Raw genomic sequence first — 17,574 nt, forward strand, 5'->3', positions numbered from 1 at the left:
CTTACAAACTCACTTATTCATTCACTGAAGTCACTAATTCAGCCACTCACCAATTCACTCACTTACTCAGACACTAATTCACACACTCACATTACATTACATTACATGTCATTTAGCAGACGCCTTTATCCAAAGCGACTTACAAGGGAATTGAATACAACCTGCCAGGGGTGGAGTTGAACTTGCGACCATGAAGTATTTTGCACACAGGGTACCGGTCTTAACCACTGAGCCACTACACCCCTCACTTACTCATTCACTCACTCACTCACTCACTCACTCACTCACTTATTAACTCACTCACTTGTTCATTCATTCACTCACTCACTCACTCATTAACTGACTCACTTGTTCATTCACTCACTCACTCGCTCATTCACTCACTCACTCACTCACTCACTCATTAACTCACTCACTCACTCATTAACTGACTCACTTGTTCATTCACTCACTCACTCGCTCATTAACTCACTCACTCACTCACTCACTCATTAACTCACTCACTTGTTCATTCACTCAGTCACTGAGTCACTCACTCACTCACTCACTCACTCATTCATTTCCTTATTGAATGAAAGCGTTGTTTAAATACTTTGTTGACATTTATTTGTAAACATTAAACATAACAACATGGCTGACTTAAAGGGACAGTTCTGTTATTTTAGACACAGGTGCAGACTGTGCTGTGAGCGCCCCCTGCTGCTGCTGCTGCTGCTGCTGCTGCTGCTGCTGCTGCTGCTGCTGCTGACACACGACACAGGCTCACTCAGTCACAGCAGACAACATAGACACCTCCGCAGGTCAAAGGTCATCAGCGTCACTCCTCCTCCTGCCCCACCTGAAGCTGGAGGTGAGCGGTGAGCTTCTGAGCGAGGTTCAGGTCGCCCCACACTTCCTGTTTGGTCGTCAGTTGACCTATGACCGGGCGTCGCACCTCGAGGTCAGCCACGGCAGTCTGGACCAGCTGCAGCCGGGTTTCTCTGAGGGAACGTCTCATCTTGGCCCGTCGGTTCTGAAACCAGATCTGAGAGAAACAGAAGATTTTAGACGACTCACTCTCCCACACACACACACACTCACTCACTCACTCACTCACACCAAAACCCCACAGAGTAAATCAGTGATTTTAACATCACACGGACACAGTTGCCTCCGTTACTAAGTTCAAATGTCTGATTTTGTCACTTCACTGTTTGAAATCCTTTGCTCAGATTGACCTCAGTGACACAAAGTGACCACACGAGGCAGCAGAGGAGCAGCAGCTAAAATCACTGATTTTCTCTCTCAGGTTTGCTGTGGTAACATTTTTATGACACACATGGGAGGTCACATAGGACGATGTGAGTGTGTGTGTGCGTTCATGTGTGTATGTGTGTGTGCATGTGTGTGCGTATGTGTGTGTGTGCGCGTGTGTGCATGTGTGTGTGTGTGTCTGAACCTGTATTCTATCTTCGTCCAGGTTGAGTCTCACTGCCAGCTGCTCTCTCAGCTGAATACCCGGGTAACAGTTCACCTGAAACACTGTCTCCAGGACATTCACCTGCAGGACACACACACACACACACACACACACACACACACATGCGAGAGACAGACAAGGATCCAATCAGACTGATTGATTGATTGATTGATTGATTGATTGATTGATTGATTGATTGATTGATTGATTGATTGATTGGTTGGTTGATTGATTGATTACCTGGCTGTTGGTGAAGGCCGTGCGTGGTCGCCGCCCGATGCACCAGCTGGACGTCGTTCTGTGACAGTTTATCTGCTGAGGATGAGGATGAGGATGATGATGATGATGTTTGGAGCAGAGACTGTCTCTACTGTTGTCCTTCTCTGAAGACAGACAGACAGAAGAGAGAGAGAGAGTTAGCTCTCTGGGTTCAGTTGACTTTTGTTCAGTTTAGTTTAGCTGACTTTAGTTTACTTCAGTTTAGTTTAGTTTACTTCACTTTAGTTGAGTTCAGTTTAGTTGAGTTGAGTTGAGTTCAGTTCAGTTCAGTTCAGTTTAGTTCAGTTTAGTTGAGTTCAGTTTAGCTGACTTAAATTCAGTTTAGTTCCATTTAGTTGACTTTAGTTCAGTTTAGTTGACTTTAATTCAGTTTAGTTCAGTTTAGCTGACTTAAGTTCAGTTTAGTTCAGTTTAGCTGACTTAAGTTCAGTTTAGTTCAATTTAGCTGACTTAAGTTCAGTTCAGTTGAGTTCAGTTGAGTTCAGTTGAGTTCAGTTTAGTTGACTTCAGTTTAGTTGACTTCAGTTCAGTTTAGTTTAGTTTAGTTAAGTTGACTTCAGTTCAGTTTAGTTTAGTTTAGTTTAGTTTAGTTTAGTTTAGTTCAGTGGACTTTAGTTCAGTTTAGTTGAGTTCAGTTGAGTTCAGTTCAGTTTAGTTGAGTTGAGTTCAGTTTAGTTGAGTTCAGTTGAGTTCAGTTCAGTTCAGTTTAGTTGAGTTGAGTTCAGTTTAGTTGAGTTCAGTTGAGTTTAGTTCAGTTCAGTTTAGTTCAGTTCAGTTTAGCTGAGTTCAGTTGAGTTGAGTTCAGTTTAGTTGAGCTTACCTGTCCACGGTCTGTGGAGTTTCAGCATGTTTCCAGCTCTCTGCTGCTCCGCTCCCATAATCCCATCGATGGAAAACGTTGGTGGTCGACTCTGCAGAGCAGACGCCATGACGACCAACCTCAGAAAAGAAGATCTCCAATTTATAATAAACTATAATTAAAAAAAAAAAGAGGGAAGTTTGGTCCGTAGATCTGAGTGTGTGGGAGAAGACACAGGTGACTGAGGAGAGGAGGGAAGCAGCAGGAGAACAAACTGCTGCTGCTGCTGCTTTTAAATGAAATGGCAGCTGAGGATTTTCAGTGGCCACCAATTAGAAACAAGGGCTGTTCTGTTTTTTCCATGTGAATGAGGATTCCCCGAGGTTCAACACAGCAGCTAATCTCTGAGCCTGCAGGTCTCCACCAGCAAAAGAAAAGAATATATATATATATATACAGGTAAATACATATATATATATATATATATATATATATATATATATATACCTGTGTGTATCTCAATTTCTGTAAATCAATTTATTCATAAAGCATATTTTTCAACAGCGAGGTCTTTCAACGAAAAGTGACACAAGACAAAAGAGGCTTTTAGAACAGAGTTCATTACATGTAACTACACTGTTTTAAAAACGTGTGATCTAACGGGACAGTTTGGTTATTTGAAGGGTGTTTGTGTCGCGGAGAATCAAAGTCTACGTCCGCCTGAAGAACGCGTTCATATCTTTATTCTCACTGTGAGACGGACTTTTCCAACAGGAAACTGACGTTTATAAACCGCTCACTCTCCCACACCAAACCCCACAGAGATCATCAGTGATTTTAGCTGCGGGGACACAGCTGGTCCTCTGCTGCCCCGTGTGGTCACTTTGTGTCACTACGATCAGTCTTAATGATATTTTTCAAATGCAGAAACCACAAACTCAGACATTTGAACTTAGTGATGAAGGCAGCAGTGAATCAACAACTCCTGTGTGTGTGTGTGTGTGTGTGTGTGTGATGTTAAAATCACTGATGTTCTGTGTGGACTTTGGTGTGGTAGAGTGAGTGGTTTTTTTGGGAATATTTTGTTCAGTTGTTGCATATTTGATCAGGTGAGCCTTTTGTTCAGTGACTGTAACACATTTGTCCGTCTTTGAACTACACAAAAGACCTGAACTTCAATATTTGATCTTCTCGTCCTTCGCACACTCCCCTCACTCGGCTCTTCCTCTTCATCGTTCAATAAGAGATAAATAAACAAGTCTGCTGTTGGTTTTAAATCCGCCTCATTACAGCAGCTCATCTGGTTGTGAAAGGCTTTTCCTCCCCGCTGCTTCAAACTGCATTCACGCGCCACCAGCTTCATCTGCATCACAACACACACAGATTAGGCTAATGGCATTAGTGGATTATTACCGCTGTCATTATCATTGTCGTTATTGTTAGTTAAAAAACCTTTTTAGTGAAGAGTCAAAGAAAACTAAACTGATTTTCTTCTCAACTAATTTGGAAGTAAGAGCCGGTGATTGTGCTTTGTGTGTGTGTGTGTCGTGTGCTACACACACACACACTGCATATGTTTGCCAGCAACAACAACAAACAACAAAACAAAAGTGTTGATTTTATGAGTGGTTTTTTTTCTGCCACTGAAAGAACGGCTGGAAAACTGATTTCAGCCACTTAACAAAAGACTGAGCAGATAAAACACACGTGAGTGTAAGTCTACGACGTCTGAAGAACACGTTCACGTCTTTATTTTCACTGTGAGAATGAAGTTTGTAAACCACAGAGAAAAGCAGGGATTTTATCACACACACACACAGTTGTGGATCCACTGCTGCCTCCACCGTTCAAATGTCTTATTTTAATGACTTTCAAAATCTACGTTCAGACTTAACTCAGTGACACAAAGTGACCACACGAGGCAGCAGAGGACAAAGCAGCTCCTGGGGTTTGGTGTGGGAGAGTGAGTGGTTTACAAACGTCCGTTTCCTGTCTCACAGTGAGATAAAGACGTGAACGCGTCCTTAAAGATATCGCAGATACATTATTATAAAATTGATTACAAAATAGGTTTCTTAGCTCTCGTTGCATCATCATTTTAAAATGTTTTATCTCTAAATTTCATTGATTATTAAAAAATATATATTTTGCTTTATTGTTTTAGGAGTCATTTCAAAATAAACTCTTTATTTTGAGTAGTTAGTTTAGAATATGGTTTTACTGCAGTAGTCAGTGTGTGTGTGTGTGTGTGTGTGTCACAGAGTGGTGTTTGCTCCCCCTGCTGGAAACAAAGCCAAACAACCACACAGAAGTGTTTTTCTCTAGGACATAATTTATTTTGTACAGTACAACAGAGGTTCATTTGTTCCACTGAGAGGTTTTGAGTGGAGGACAGAGGAGAGCGTTCCTCGTGTGGTGACTGAGTATCTTACAAAGACGGGAGCGATGCTTCTTATTTATTTCTCTGTGACAAAGTCACGTCGGGACGTGAGGCGGACAGCGGCCATGACTCGGACTGAACACATGTGAACTCTGTGGCGGTGCGTTCAGGAACGCCACAACTCTCCAACACAAACTTGCACAACAACACTGCAGATAATAAAATATCTGCCCTCAGGTGTTTAGTTCTGCCATGCCAACGACTAAAAACGCTTTTATTCTGAAAGAATAGTAATTGTAATATATATATATATATTTATATCCTTATGTTTTCCTCTTAGAAAGGCAGGAGTACGTCTGTCAGTTGTTCCATGTCCATGTGAGCTGAATGTGGTGGCGTCGGTGAACGCAGCGGCCTCTGCTGGAAGGTTGTCGGCCCAGCTCTGGGGACGTGGAGCTCTTACTTTGGAGGCCTGTAGGCGATCCTCCTGCTCTTGAGCACAGACCACCTGTGTCTCTTCAGGTAGTAGAGCAGAGGCATGAGGATGGCCGAGCCCAACAGCATCTGGAAGAGAAGGACACGTACGCCGCCGTTAGCGCTCTGTCTCTGTTAAAAATGGCGGTCGCGCTTTGTCGTACCTTGAGTCCCATGCGTTTGCGTTGGTCGTGCTCCGGCTCGGCCGCCCACCTCAGGAAGGTGCACACATCCTTCGCGACCTGGCTCATGGTGGCAGGGGTTCCTATGGCAACAGCGTCAGCACAATGAGTTTCACTCCAATTATCAAATACTCTCTTCAAAAACTGTGGACTGGCGATCTGTGCGGGGTGTGACGCCCACAAACGTGTCATTACGGTAACCCCTGACGACCTCTGCGGGAACGAGCGTCCAATCACATCGTCGAGGACAAAAACTCACAAATGTACATTTAACACATGACACAGAACCAGACTCTGCTCACACACACGCACACGCATGCCTTTCCACTTACCATCACCATACTCCAGAATCTCGTTGTAGATGGGCGGGGCCATGCCTATGGCCTGGCCGGGGAAGTACGGGTTGTAGTAGAGTCCTTCTCTGACCTCCACTCCAGCCGGAGGCTCACAGTATCCTGTCAGCAGGCTGAACACATAGTCTTCTCCGCCATGTCTGAGAGGAACACAACACACTTAAGCATAAAAAACAAAAAGGTTTACGACAAGAAGCCGTGAAGAGACAAAGTTTTGGCTGAGTGACTGACAGACGGCTGCTCAGCTGCACGGCTAAAACACAAGATAACATGAAAAACAGGTTTTATTTTACCATGAATAACTACTAAAATACAGACCATCAAAATGTGTCATTTATAAGAATAACTACTAAAACTAAACGTTAAATACAGACGTGTATTCTATTTTTCCAAACAACGCGACAATGCAACATCATTAGTTTCATTTCAAATCCCCTGAACCTGCCGTAAACTGTTTTGGCGTGACCATGCGCAGAGAAGCTGCTGATAAAACTATAAATATGTCATATCTTGGTCTGAATGATCCACTTTCTCGCCTCAAATGATCTTAAAACTGCGTTCCGTGACACAGAACATTTTCTATTTCTAGTTATCGTGTCCTCCATAAACAATCCATTGCGTAGACGCCTCACAACCACATCACAAGTATATGTTGTAACGCCAGAGCAAAAGGTTGGGAGACGAAATGTGCGACGGACACTTCCTGTCTGATAATCTGATAAAATACAGCAGTTCCTATGAACATCTGTTAGGATTGAGCCGTGGTGGCTCAGTGGTAGGGCGAGTTGTCTTTCAACTAGAAGGTAGTGGGTTCAATTCCTGGTCTTTAAGTGTCCTTGACCAAAGACACTTAAGCCCGTGTTGAATAATGTGAATGAGTGAAAACACGGGTTGCAGGTTCTCTGGTCTTGGCGTTACCTTGCATTGACGATGTAGCTGAGGTCAGGGGGCAGCGCTCCGTTGTTGGCCGCCCGCGCAGCCTCCGGGTTCTGGTAGGGCTTTGGGAAGTAGTCCGACAACTTTCCAGGACGAGTGAACATCTCTCCGCTGTCATCGGGTCCATCCACGACCTCGACCTGAACACAGCACACGAGATACTTACGCTGACTGGGCTGTACCACTCGTGATGCCCCAGTGGAGCTGCTCATCCAAGCGCTCAAAACATACAGTTCAGTACTGATCCACACAGATCACAGCTCTCACCTCCTCAGCGATGACCTTGACCTCGGCTTCTGTGTGAGACACTCCCACCAGGTGTCTGAAGGCCAGGTAGTCCATGCTGTGGCAGGCAGAACACACCTGCTTATACACCTCGTAACCACGGCGAACACTGCGGGGAAACACAGAGGAACAGTTACGGTGAGACGTCCTCTCTCGTCACTCACTGTGTGTGTGTGTGTGTGTGTCCATCCATCACACCTGGCGTGGTCCAGAGAGGACAGGGGTCCGCCGTGGCTCCAGGGGTATTGAGGGGGGTGGAGCTCCAGGTCGGAGGCTTTCACAGACTGATGCAGCATCAGAGCGAGTCCTGCACCGCCGGCCGTGACCACGCCCAGTGTCGTGAGGGCGACCTTTTTGTTCCGGGGAAGGCTCGCGAAGGACATGTTGGCCTGCAGAGACACACGAGCACAACACGATACAAGCGAGTTAACGTCCAAGCACAATAACGTACGTATAAGCTCACATTCTGTGGAGTAAACAACAAAGCCTTTCATGGAGAATTTAAATCCCGGTTCTGACTTGGTATGAACACCCTTCTTCAGTGTTTTCATCACACGTGGACCGCATGGGCAATCCATGCAAAACACTATTCCAAAGTATGTCCACTTAAAGAAGGGCTGCGAATCTCCATTATTTTCATAATTGACTGTTTTCTCCATTACTTGAGCAAACACTTGGTCCATAAAATGTCAGAAACTGTTGAGAAAGGTCTTGTTTTGGTCCAAAGTTGTAATGATTTCTCTGTTATGTGGAGCAAAGAAACCAGAAAAAAATGCTCAAACCTATTACTCGATTATCAAAACAGTTGATGAATTCAGTCATCAGCTAATTATCGATTAATCGAGTGTTTTCAGCCCTAAATGAATGAATAATTGTCTGAAAATCTGCTCCAAAGCCAGTGGTTCATTTCAACAGGGAAATTACACATTTCTCAAATGGCTTTAGTGATGGGCTGTCTCCATCTACACAGTAAACAATGTCACCATCTCCACAGTAAACAATGTCACCATCTCTACCTTTGAAAACAAAAGGTGGAATCGAGGATTTAACCACAATAACTAGAGCTCTGGACGTGTTTGTATCATCAATGTGGTGGAAAACACTGGATTTAAACATTTCATTAACATACTGGAACCAAACTAGCAGGTCACATCTTACTTCAAAAGGTGCTTCCTACCTGCTCGATTATGGAAAAATAATCATAATCACGCTACTGAGGTCAAACATGAAATCATGAATATTTCAGACAACTACTCATTGACTTGAACATAAAGTGTAAAGCAGCTCATCAACACTAGTAAAGCTCTATATACTACAGACCATAATATCAACTCTTCTTGCGGCATGGTGGCGCAGTGGTTAGTAGTGGTGGTTAGCACTGTTGCCTCACAGCAAGAAGGTGCTGGGTTCAATTCCTGGTCTGGGACCTTTCTGTGTGGAGTTTGCATATTCTCCCCATGTCTGCGTGGGTTTCCCCTGGGCTCTCCAGTTTCCTCCCACCATCAAAACATGTTAGAATGTTAGTTACATTCGGTCAGGTTGGTCCCTGGTGGCGGCGCGCTCAGTCGCAGCGGCTCTGATCAACCCTCCATCTGACCTCGACATCTCGTTGTACAATACCAGTATAATGACAATAAAGATGCTTTCCTTTCCTTCTTCTTCTGATTTTATTTGGTAGTAACGAGTAACAACGAGAGTTGGAGGAAATGTAGTGGAGTAAAAGTCGCTGGAAATATGAATAACACAGTAAAGTACAGATACGTGAACTTTGTACTTAGAGTAACAAAGTATTTCTACTTCGTTACCCTGGCTGTCGTGCTCGGGCCCTAATAATCGGGATGAAGGACATAGCAGTGAAGACCACCTCTTCACCGGAAGTCCTTTCAGTCCTTGACATACCAACAAGCTAGCAAAGGACTAGCTCTGCAACACAGTCTACCACTGGTTCCAGCAACTGTTCGTTGTACAGGACGAATACACATCACACAGAGTAAAGGACCGGAAAGATGTTTTTTTTCCAACCCCGAACTCGTGCAGAAAGGCAGAAGACGGCGTCCATTTATTTACCGGCTTCTTGACACTTAGCTCAGTGGCTAGCTGAGCAAGTGTACCCATTGTTACAGAGTCACGACGACAGCTTTCCACATGTATTAAATCAGTTCGTGGCGTCGTTGTTCACTGCAGTTTAAAAGCGGTATTAATATGAGAGGAGCTGCTATCGTGACCGTCATTAGCGTCCTAAAAGTGAGTGGGATCACAGGTGACCTTGTGTCACCCGTTAACAGCACCCGAGCTAGGCTAACCGACGTTAGCTCAGTGTCCGGAACAAAACGTCGCATTACGGTGACGTTGTTGGATATAACTCACTCTGGCCCGCGCTGTTGGACCGCACGCGTTTTAAGTCCACGTACCTTGGGTGTGTGGATCGTTTTAGGAGCGCTGAGGAGGGCTCTCCCACTCCCCGATAACACCGCCACTCGTAGCGCCGCCATCTTGTCTGCGGGTGCGTGGGTAAGCGGAAGTGCTGGAGACCAGCGACTAACCGGGCACTTCTGTTATGAACCTTCAAAATAAAACCGCGTGCGTGAAGTGGTCTGAATTCCATTATCCAAAGTCAGGGCCGGGTTTTTTTTTTAACGTTTATTTGAATTTTTGAGCTTTACATGTAACACTCCGTTGATATCGCAATAGATACAAAATCTATGCACGACTTCATACACATGTTTCTATTCCTATATTAGGATGATGGATGGACGTTTAACCTCAGCTAAAATAAATCTGCTCTTACTTTGAAGGGCAGTCCCCACAAGCCGGAACTTACAGTAACGTGACGTGTGGGGAACTTTGCACAATCTGGGGTTTTACGCAACGTTAAATAACGTTGTGTAAAACACACGTTACAAAACATAACATTAATCATATCTACATATCCACTTTAATGTATAGATATACATAGAGTGGTGTTAAGTCCTTATAAAACAAAAATAGTGAATAATATGAGATGAAGAGTAGCCTACGTCATTGATCAGCCCTTGACCTGAAATCGCCTTTGAAGGAGAAAACTTTATTGGAGCACCAACCAGTTGACAACATACAACACATATTTAGGCATATGTATTCACAATGGTAGTCTTTCTTTCTTTCTTTCTTTTCTTTCTTTCAACATAAAGACAAAATGTGTTATATACAATTATATGCAACAAAGCAATTAGCTTCACCTTGTTAAAATATTTTTATGAGCAATTATGACAATGTATTGCATTTTAAATAATGAATTGCTTCTAAAATATTAAAAACAAACAAACAAACAAACAAAAAACAACATAAGCATAAGCAACATGAGACATGTTCAAAAGTTTGTTTGTATAACACACAAGAACCGGTTTCAATTTATTTAGTTGATGTAAAAACAAGTCTGCATTTAATTTTCCACAACTAACATGTTGGCTATTTATTTATTTTTTAATTAATCAATTGGTTAATATTTAAATTAGTAGCAGTGAGATAGCTCACAGGGACACAGGAGCTGCTGGTCTACTGCTGCCCTCGTGTGGTCACTCTGTGTCACTGAGGTCAATATGAATGAAGTACTTTGAAAGTCATTAAAATAAGACAAAGAGTGTGTGTGTTTGTATGTATTGCCCTGCTCCAGCTCTCAAAAATGCACCAGAATATAAGAAATCGCATCTACCAGATTAAAAATGTTCTGGGGGAGGAGCCCCAGACCCCCTTTTCCCATACACACCCACTCTTGAACAAATAGGGTGGTCCTTATGCATCTGTGCCCAGGGGAAGAGTAGTTCATAATCTGTCTGTATTAATACAATTGATAATGTAACATTATAGTGTGACGTGTTAATAATCGTCAAGCACAGGTGACTCTGCATAGTTGGAGGGGGGCCCCCATCAAATTCTGCTTAGGGCCCCATAAAGGCTCGGCAAAGTTTTCGAAGTTTCACTGAATCCATATGAATCACTTTTTTGAAACAGTTCAGTGTTTTTCAGCATTTGATACAATGAAACCCGGCGACACCTGCTGGCCAACCTTCAACATCACATCTGCCTGGGACAACAAAGACACAGTTATGTATGTTTTGTCCTTTTAAAGACATTTCTAAGATACTTCATCAAACACTCTCTGTAACACAGATAATATTCTTCTGTAACATTGATGGATTTATTGGGACGTGCTTGTGCAGCTGGAGGGTTCAAAGGTTTCTATTTAAATACCAGATCAGTTCTTCTTCTTTGTTACGACCTTTTCACATATTAATATATACACATACATATAGACATATATATACATATATGTGTATATATGTATATACATAAACATACATATATACACACGTGTATATATACATATATGTATACATCCATACATATGTGTATATATATATACACATACATATAGACATATATATACATATATGTGTATATATGTATATACATAAACATACATATATATACACACGTGTATATATATGTATATATACATATATGTGTTTATATGTATATATGTACACACATATATACATATGTGTGTACATATATACACATATATACTATTTTTGTTAAAAATGGGTTTGGATGGCGACGTGCTGTGGGAAGAATGATTACTTTAGACACGAGTCAGTACTTTCAAATATAACAAGAGACTTTCACTGCAGTGAATTTCATTCCAGTTGATTTTAATTAATAAATGTACATCTTCATCATCATCATCATCGTCATCATCCCAGAGTTAAGTTTCACATTAAATCACCATTTTCCCCCAAATACACAATGAGAAGTTCTCTTTTTTAATTCAATAGTAGCAGAGATTCATCACCGACAGCAGGATTCACACAGCAAACGTTCCAGCTCACGTCTGATTTCAAACGTCTCGACTTCCAGTGATTGTTAGAAAAATCGAGAAGTGATTTTGTGTGTGTGTGTGTGTGTGTGTGTGTGTGTGTGTGTGTGTGTGTGTGTGTGTGTGTGTGTGTGTGTAAAAGCAGCCAAACGAAGACACACAACAGCGATGAGTTTTACGAGCAGAGAGAACAGAGACAATCTTTCATTGACCATCAACTGTTAAATCAATTCATAATTTCTGGGCAACAAAAATCAAACAACCTTTTTTTCCCCAGATCAGAATTTTTCTTTAAAAGCCGGAGGGCAAAGGTCAAAGGTCAAAGATCAGCGTCGCCTAACTCTACACTTAGTCGTAAAATGGTGCATCTGAAGAACACTTTGGCAGTTTATACAGAAACCTAAACCCAGCAGGGACACGTGCTCTTTTCCACCTGGTGCATCATGGGACGACAACATGGAAGGGGGAGCCCGGGACGTGGTCGTCGCCCCACTTGACCACCAGGACGTAACCGCCGCGCTCCTTCAGCACGTAGCTGACGTTGTACCGCAGGTCCCCCATGTGTTTGACAAGAACCTCGTCACAGGGAACCTGAGGACCGTGGACCCCCACCAGCAGAATGTTCTTACCTGAGGACGACATGGACGTGGACACATTAGGACATGAGCACCACAGAACACACACACACACACACACACACACACCACACACACACACACACACACACACACACACACAGCAGATGAATGCATGAATCTGACAGCTTTATAATGTAAATACATTATAAAACTAAATCTGACTGAGGGCTGTGATTGGCCCACGTGCCGGACTTTGGACCTCTCTGTTGTAGTGGTTTCTGTGAGGCTGTGGAACGTGACCTCGACAAAACGAGCCGATGAGCATTTAGAAAAAGGGAAATGAATTGTAAATGAATGAATAAATAAACTTGACCACTCAAAGCTGCTTTACACACGTTCACTCGTTCACACGCTGCACAGACGCAGCTCAGGAGTCACATGGGGTTTTTGGTCATTTCCATTTTACAAAAGAAAAAAGTATATTTGTGGTGATTTGAATTTCCTTTTTAAAAATGTAATTGAAATACAGCGCGTTATTCTTTGTCCCTAAAATGAAAATAAAAAACAAAGTTGATTTTCAATTTCTGAAAACAAAAATCTAAAAAAACCTAAATTTAGTTTTTTTCTCTTTTCAAAATAAGAGCGCGTATGAGGACAGGGCTGGTGCTTTTCCACGACATCGTCCCAGCTCGTCTCGCCTTGTTTACCATTACTGTAGCTCCTCCTCAAAGTGGGCGGAGTCATCACAGCACAGCTGCATGAAACTGTGGTCACATGGTTTTTCTACGCGACACAAATGAGTGAATTTTCACTGAAAGTGAATCATTTAAAAGATTTGTTCAGTACTTCCTGCATGACTCACTCATTCACTCACTCTTTAACTGACCTACACTCACTCACTCACTGACCCATTAACCCATCCACTTTCCCAGCCACTCATTTTTCATCCTATCATGCACTCATTTAATCACTCATTCACTGACTCACTCACTCTTTAACTGACCTTCAGTCACTCACTCACTCTTTAACTGACCTTCAGTCACTCACTCACTCACTCTTTAACTGATCTACACTCACTCACTCTTTAACTGACCTACACTCACTCACTCACTATTTAACTGACCTACACTCACTCACTCACTATTTAACTGACCTACACTCACTCTTTAACTGACCTACACTCACTCACTCTTTAACTGACCTACACTCACTCACTCACTCTTTAACTGACCTACACTCACTCACTCACTCTTTAACTGACCTACACTCACTCACTCACTATTTAACTGACCTACACTCACTCACTCACTATTTAACTGACCTACACTCACTCACTCACTATTTAACTGACCTACACTCATTCACTCACTCACTCAGGACTCTTGAGTGACGTCACTCTCTGACCAATCAGAGAGCTGCAGTGTGATGATGTCACAGGTTCTGATAAACGCTGAGTGGTGGAAAAGTTCCAGAAGCTAAACAATAAGAGGGAGACGGCGCTGGGACCAGGATCCAGTCCAGGTTTGACAAGTCTAAGTGCAGAGGTTTTTGATGTGGACCTGGTCTACCGTGGTCCAGGTCTGACGTGTTCATGCTTGGGTCGTACCAGCTTTGCTGCAGTCGACAGAGAAGCTGCTCCTCTGACCCGCGGAGGCCGCGCTGAGGCCGGCGCCGCGGCTCAGAACCTTGGTTGCGTCCGAGTCTCCGGGTCGAGGCAGGAAGCTCTGCGCCGAGCTGCCGCTGGACGCTCGTACGGCCGGATCCAGCGTCAGCGTGGACGTCTCGCTGGCGTTGGTCACGTTCACCAGCCGAGGACCTGAGAGCGAGGGACACGCAGACGTCATTGTTTGAGGTGAAGGTGTTTTTATTTTAAAGGCTGAACACACACACACACACACAGTGAAGTGACCTGTGACTCTGGCTCTGAAGGGACTGCTGCTGATGTGCTCTGCTCCTCCATATCTGATGCTGATCAGATAGTTTCCGGGCGCCATCGGCGTGTACTGCACCTTGTAGCCTTCTGGACCCTCCTGACAGTCCATCTTTACTTTAGAGGGCCCTTCAATGGTCACAGCCAAGGCCCCGGGGCCCGCCTTCATGTTGTTGATGATGAACTCTGACTGAGCTCCTGTCGACAGAGACAATCTGGATGTAATATAACATTATAAATATAATATTACATAATATAATACTATATCATATTATATAATATAATACTATATACTATTATATATATATATATATATATATAATATAACATAATATAATATAATATATAATATTATATCATATATAATATAACATAATATTATATATTATGTTATATTATATATAACATAATATTATATTATATATAATATTATATCATATATAATATAACATAATATATAATATTATGTAATATTATATATAACATAATATAATATAATATATTATATTATGTTATATTATATCATATTATAATGTGGCAGATTTAAATATTTAAGTTTAAAATGTTATTATTTAACTTTCACATGATTTCAGTCATGAAACTGAGAACCGAGTTGCAGTGAGTACTTCTGTGTACTTGTTTACTTCTCTGTACTTCTCTTACTTATGTACTTCTGTGTACCTCTATGTACTTCTGTGTACTTCTGTCTACTTCTCTGTACTTCTGTGTACTTCTCAGTACTTGTGTACTTCTCTGTACTTCTCTGTACTTCTGTCTATGTCTCAGTACTTGTGTACTTCTCTGTACTTTGTGTGTACTTGTGTGTACTTGTGTGTACTTGTGTGTACTTGTGTGTCATGTTCTGTGAAGCTCTTGTCCGGTGGTCAGACGACACATGGTCACTTACTGACTCCTCACAGGAACGTGTTTCCCGCAAAAAAACCTGAGCTACTCTTTAAAGTGAAGAGGTCAGAGGTCAGAGGTCAGGTGACCCACCAGTGGTTCCTCTCTCCAGTCCAGCTCCGTATGCTCTGACCAGACCAGGCTCTCCGGTCTGTCCCGGCTCCCCGACCCGCACCTGGAACGGACTTCCCGGGATGTGAGCGCCGTTGAAGCTGACGTCGACAGTGTGGACGCCGTTCTCTCTGGGGATGAAGCGGACGGCGTACTGGCCTGAGGACAGAGGGCAGTGGTCACCGGCGAGCCCCGACACCGCGGGTTTGGACTCGCTCGTGACCAACACAAACCTGGTTCCAGCTCGGTGACGACACACTCGTCCAGAGCTCCGGACGGACTGTGGACTTTAGCCTCCAGCTTCCCCTGAGCTCCATTCAGACGCACCGCAAAGGATGCTGGGTGATTCACCTTCAGGCCAGACTCCTACACACACACACACACACACACACACACACACACACTGTGACTGTGTTCACACTGAACGTGTGTTTTCTTATTTTCATGTTTTCTGTGAGTCTGATTCGTTGGAACCTTCTTATTCTCACACTGAGCTTTAATTCCCGTTCAATAAATAAAAATAAAAACAAATAAACCGTCGGCCGCTGTGCTCCGTCTCTGTCTGCTGTTGCCAGGCAACCAGGGAGCAGCTGCTGTTAAAGGCCTTTAAATGAAACACAAGAGAAACACCAGCAGGCCCACACCAGACCAGAGCCAGGCGACGTCGTCGAGGGTCAGGTGCATAAAGAAAATATAAAAACTACTTTTCATATTTCCCCTTTTTATGCAACTGAGCTCCTGTGCCCTTGAGCAAGGCAGGGCAGGCTGGGTGTGCAGGTGTGTCCTCGTGCCTCACCTGAAGGCCAGCAACAGTGAGGCGGCGGGCGTCGTTCACTGGAGCCACGACCGGAACCAGGAAGGGGCTGTCGGGAATGTGCTGGTCGTTAAACTTCACCGAAATCTCATAATCGCCTGAAACCAGAGGAGAAACGAGAGTTTAACTCCAGAGAGCACCGCGCGTCACCAACTCGTCTGTCAGGAGCTTGTTTCTTTTCCCACCAGGCTCCTGAGCGACGTACGACACGCCACACGATCCGTCTCTGCGGTCGTCGAAGGCGATCTCCGCTCTGCTGGGTCCTTCCACGGCGATGGAGAGTCCGCCGGCCCCGGCCTCACGCGTCCAGATACTGAACTCAGCTGAGAGACAACAGGTTTTAAAGCTTCTTACATAAGTGGGAGCAAGTACTGAACTTTCCAGGGGTCATTGAATGCATCTCCTCTCAGCTCATGCTGTGGAGCCTGCGTTACAACCAGCATACAGTATGTAACGTGGAGTCAGGTCATACCTGGCTCTCCTGCCTGTGCTCCCTCCAGTCCTGGACCTCCTGCTTTCACCTTGGCGGCCCCGCCTTCTCCCAGGGGTCCCACAGTGAACTGGAAGGGGCTGCCGGGCACGTGCGCGCCCCTGTACCTCACACTGACGCCGTGCACGCCCATCTCTGTGGGCACGAAGCGCACGCAGTAGGTGTCGCTGCCGACGGCGACCAGCTCGGCGCGCTGACGGACTCCAGAGGGCGCTGTGACCTCGGCAGTGACGTCGTTCATGTCGATCGCTGAAAACAAAGTTGATTAGATATCATCGCACACGCTGTGAATATCTGACTTTTATAAAAGTCAACGTGTGGTTGTACGAGGTGCTGACGGATATTTTAGCCTCTAACACTCAGTTTAAGTCTTTACGATCTCTGCGTCACATGACCACGTCTTTATCTCACTGTTTGTAAACCTCTCACTCACTCACTCTCACACACACACACACACACACACTCTCTCACACACCAAAGTCCAGAGAGGAAATCAGTGATTTTAGCTGCTGCTCCTCTGCTGCCTCATGTGGTCACTTTGTGTCACTGAGGTCAATATGAATTGAGGATTTTAAAAGCCGAATTCTTAAAAATCAGTGTGAGTGTGTGTGTGAGTGAGTGAGTGTGAGAGAGTGAGTGAGTGAGTGAGTGAGTGAGTGAGTGAGTGAGTGAGTGAGTGTGCATGTGTGCGTGTGCGAGAGAGTGAGTGTGTGAGTGAGTGTGTGTGAGAGTGAGTGAGCGTGTGT

The 17,574-nt window shown here is 43.9% G+C and overlaps 3 protein-coding genes across 5 annotated transcripts in view; all 3 read right to left on the reverse strand.

The window, feature by feature from the left end:
* Positions 1-589: 589 nt before the first annotated feature.
* Positions 590-2,812, reverse strand: hesx1 (HESX homeobox 1). 2 transcript variants are annotated; one of them, XM_058631015.1, is made up of 4 exons: positions 2,559-2,811; positions 1,700-1,842; positions 1,439-1,540; positions 590-1,024 (listed from the first exon to the last, which is right to left on the reverse strand). In XM_058631015.1, exons 1-4 carry the CDS (start codon positions 2,665-2,667, stop codon positions 818-820), a joined length of 561 nt encoding a protein of 186 aa, XP_058486998.1. In that variant the 5' UTR covers positions 2,668-2,811; the 3' UTR covers positions 590-817. The 2 variants fall into 2 exon arrangements, with proteins under 2 accessions (XP_058486998.1, XP_058486999.1); XM_058631016.1 differs by lacking the exon at positions 1,439-1,540 and having other exon boundaries at positions 2,559-2,812.
* Positions 2,813-4,849: 2,037 nt separating this feature from the next.
* On the reverse strand, positions 4,850-9,688 carry LOC131461461 (cytochrome c1, heme protein, mitochondrial). Its single transcript, XM_058632735.1, has 7 exons — positions 9,559-9,688; positions 7,346-7,536; positions 7,130-7,256; positions 6,845-7,002; positions 5,906-6,066; positions 5,556-5,656; positions 4,850-5,481 (listed from the first exon to the last, which is right to left on the reverse strand). The coding sequence occupies exons 1-7, from the start codon at positions 9,637-9,639 to the stop codon at positions 5,377-5,379; spliced, it is 924 nt and encodes a 307-aa protein (XP_058488718.1). The 5' UTR covers positions 9,640-9,688; the 3' UTR covers positions 4,850-5,376.
* A 2,133-nt stretch (positions 9,689-11,821) lies between these two features.
* flnbl (filamin B, like) overlaps positions 11,822-17,574 on the reverse strand; it is a 45,709-nt gene continuing 39,956 nt past the window's right edge. For both annotated transcript variants that reach the window (XM_058632145.1, XM_058632144.1), the window contains 8 exons: positions 16,811-17,077; positions 16,524-16,661; positions 16,321-16,436; positions 15,758-15,890; positions 15,507-15,683; positions 14,490-14,708; positions 14,187-14,396; positions 11,822-12,631 (listed from right to left, as the gene is read on the reverse strand). In XM_058632145.1, coding sequence (XP_058488128.1) covers positions 12,444-12,631; positions 14,187-14,396; positions 14,490-14,708; positions 15,507-15,683; positions 15,758-15,890; positions 16,321-16,436; positions 16,524-16,661; positions 16,811-17,077 — 1,448 coding nt within the window. In that variant the 3' untranslated portion in view covers positions 11,822-12,443. The remainder of the gene's footprint in view (positions 12,632-14,186; positions 14,397-14,489; positions 14,709-15,506; positions 15,684-15,757; positions 15,891-16,320; positions 16,437-16,523; positions 16,662-16,810; positions 17,078-17,574) is intronic.

Source organism: Solea solea, chromosome 6 (assembly GCF_958295425.1).
Source record: "Solea solea chromosome 6, fSolSol10.1, whole genome shotgun sequence".
Taxonomy (NCBI): Eukaryota; Metazoa; Chordata; class Actinopteri; order Pleuronectiformes; family Soleidae; genus Solea; species Solea solea.

What these genes read in the sequence shown, in the direction of transcription:
- LOC131461461 (XM_058632735.1), bottom strand. Translation starts at nt 9,639, where the DNA reads ATGGCGGCGCTACGAGTGGCGGTGTTATCGGGGAGTGGGAGAGCCCTC. An exon ending in TCAAGGTCATCGCTGAGGAG is followed by an intron (nt 7,003 to 7,129) that starts GTGAGAGCTGTG and finishes TGCTGTGTTCAG; the next exon opens with GTCGAGGTCGTGGATGGACC. An exon ending in GATTCTGGAGTATGGTGATG is followed by an intron (nt 5,657 to 5,905) that starts GTAAGTGGAAAG and finishes CTGTTGCCATAG; the next exon opens with GAACCCCTGCCACCATGAGC.
- hesx1 (XM_058631015.1), bottom strand. Translation starts at nt 2,667, where the DNA reads ATGGCGTCTGCTCTGCAGAGTCGACCACCAACGTTTTCCATCGATGGG. An exon ending in ACTCCACAGACCGTGGACAG is followed by an intron (nt 1,843 to 2,558) that starts GTAAGCTCAACT and finishes GTCTGTCTTCAG; the next exon opens with AGAAGGACAACAGTAGAGAC. An exon ending in CGGCCTTCACCAACAGCCAG is followed by an intron (nt 1,541 to 1,699) that starts GTAATCAATCAA and finishes TGTGTCCTGCAG; the next exon opens with GTGAATGTCCTGGAGACAGT.